Here is a 2,622-nt window from a genome sequence, read left to right as displayed (position 1 = left end):
AGCCTCTGGTTAACTTTTGCATCTTCCTCAACAAAGACATCTCTCCGGAGGGATCCAGCTCCTACCTCCACGGGAACCATGGCCTCATATCCATAAGTTAGTAGAAATGGGGTTTCCCCTGTAGTCGTTCTAGGAGTCGTATTGTAAGACCAGAGGATCATGGGCATTTCTTCTGGCCAGTCTCCCTTCTTTTCTTCCAACTTAGCCTTCAAGGTATGCTTTATGATTTTGTTTATGGCTTCTGTCTGACCATTACTCTGCGGATGATAAACCGCAGTGAAGTCTTTTTTAATCTTTAGGTCTTCACAGAGCTTCCTTAAGTCCTTACTATCAAATTGTTTCCCATTGTCTGAAATGAGCTTGTAAGGAATACCAAACCTGCATACTATGGAGTTGAACACAAAATCCCTTATCTTTTTTTTCGTGATCGTGGCTAATGGCATGGCCTCTGCCCATTTGGTGAAGTAGTCCACAGCCACCACAGCGTATTTCACACCCCCCTTTGCTTTGGGTAACTCTCCAATGAGATCAATCCCCCACATGGCAGGGACTTGTTAATGAGGTAATGGTGGTTGTCGGGATGTTGGAATAGTTGGCAAAAAGTTGGCAGCGATCACAGGCCCGGACAAAATCGAAAGCATCTTCCCTCATAGTCGGCCAGTAGTACCCTTGTCTGAGCACTTTAAATGCTAAGGAACCACCCCCCGAGTGATTGCCATAAATCCCTTCAAGCACCTCTCTGAGAATATAATTTCCTTCTTCCCTGTCCACACAACGTAACAGTGGCTGGTTAAATCCTCTCTTGTATAGTACCTCGTCGTACTCGACATAATTTGCAGCTTGGTACCGAAGACGTCGAGCCTGTAGTTTATCCTCCGGTACAGCCCCGGATTGAATATAGTTATGGATGGGGGTCATCCAGCTTTCTTTTGGGATTTCTTGCATTTGACACACCTCCACCTTTGGGATACTTGGAACTTCCTGGATTCCCAAGGGGATTTGTCCAAGTTGGACGCTGTCCATCTGCGACCCCATCTTGGCCAAAGCGGCCGCATTACTATTCTCTTCTCGTGGCACGCTTTCCAGTCTGGCACTTGAAAATTTTCCCAGTAGGCGTCTTGCACATCTCATATACAGCTCCGTCCGCGGTCCTCGGGCTTGGAATCCTCCGTTGACTTGATTGACAACTAATTCGGAATCACTTCGAACTATCAAATTCACGGCCCCTACCTCCAGAGCTAACTTCAGACCGTTAATCAAAGCTTCATACTCAGCATCATTGTTGGTAGCATAAAATTTGAGATGAATAGCACTCATCAAGCGGTGCCCCTCCGGAGTGATCAGGATTATCCCGGCACCAGACCCGCTGTTGTTTACGGCCCCGTCCACATGTAATGTCCACCACGGGTGGGGGAGTTCCTGCTTCTTTTCGTCCTGATGACTTTCTTGCGAGGTTGGTTTTGCCGGTACTATGGCCTTATCATCAATTTCTTCATCAAACTCAAGTATGAAATCGGCCAGCGCTTGTCCTTTGATTGCCGTGCGTGGACAATATTCCAAATCGAATTGCCCTAGCTCTATGGCCCATTTTAACATTCTTCCCGACGATTCGGGTTTATGTAAAATTTGTCGGAGCGGATAAGCGGTGCGAACTTCTATTCGGTGAGCCTGAAAATACGATCTTAGCTTTCGTGCCGCAAGAATAAGAGCATACACTAATTTTTCCATGTTGGTATATCTGGTTTCTGCATCCAACAACCTTTTGCTTACATAATATACAGGCCACTGGTAGCTTGCTTCTTCCTTTACCAAGACGGCACTGACGAAATATTCTGACACCGCCAAATATAGAATTAATGTTTCTCCGTCTTCTGGCTTGGTCAACATCGGCGGATTTCCCAGTTGTTCTTTGATTTTCAGAAAAGCTTATTCACAATTAGGGGTCCACAGAAAATCGTTCCCTCTCCCTTTGATTGCTTTGAAGAATTCTTTGTACCTATCCGACGACTTCGACACAAATCGATTCAGGGTCGCAATCTTTCCTGTTAGACTCTGTACCTGTTTGACACTGGTGGGGGATTTCATGTCTAGCTGAGCTTTTATTTTTGCCGGGTTGGCCTCAATCCCCCGGTTATTGACCATGAATCCCAAGAATTTTCTCGATTCTACGCCGAACACGCATTTCTGCGGGTTTAGTTTCATCCTATATTTTCTCAGGATATGGAACATTTTAGTTAAGTCGGTGACGTGGTCTTCCGCCCTTTTCGATTTCACGAGCATGTCATCCACATACACTTCCATAGTCTTCCCAATCTGCTTCTTGAACATTTTGTTTACCAACCTTTGGTAAGTGGCACCGGCGTTGATCAGACCAAATGGCATTCCGATATAGCAGTAGAGCCCTCTATCAGTGATGAAAGAGGTGTGCTCCTGGTCAGGCTCATACATAAGGATCTGGTTATACCCGGAATATGCGTCCATGAAGCTGAGCAGGGCATGCCCCGCCGTGGCGTCGACCAACTGATCAATTCTTGGTAGGGGAAAACTATCTTTTGGGCATGCTTTATTTAGGTCGGTGAAGTCCACGAACGTTCTCCATTTACCGTTGGGCTTTTTTACCAA

General features: G+C 46.0%; 1 protein-coding gene across 1 annotated transcript; it reads right to left on the bottom strand.

Moving 5' to 3' along the window:
* Positions 1 to 528: 528 nt before the first annotated feature.
* On the bottom strand, positions 529 to 1,887 carry LOC141673331 (uncharacterized). The gene has a single exon (XM_074480065.1). It carries the CDS (start codon positions 1,885 to 1,887, stop codon positions 529 to 531), a length of 1,359 nt encoding a protein of 452 aa, XP_074336166.1.
* Between the last annotated feature and the right edge of the window lie 735 nt (positions 1,888 to 2,622).

This window comes from Apium graveolens, chromosome 7, assembly GCF_009905375.1.
Source record: "Apium graveolens cultivar Ventura chromosome 7, ASM990537v1, whole genome shotgun sequence".
NCBI classification, from domain to species: Eukaryota; Viridiplantae; Streptophyta; class Magnoliopsida; order Apiales; family Apiaceae; genus Apium; species Apium graveolens.
The sequence above is the reverse complement of the archived record's forward strand: the minus strand, read 5'-3'. Positions and strand labels throughout refer to the sequence as shown.

Coding starts and splice junctions, on each gene's coding strand:
- LOC141673331 (XM_074480065.1), bottom strand. CDS start 1,887: ATGTTGACCAAGCCAGAAGACGGAGAAACATTAATTCTATATTTGGCG.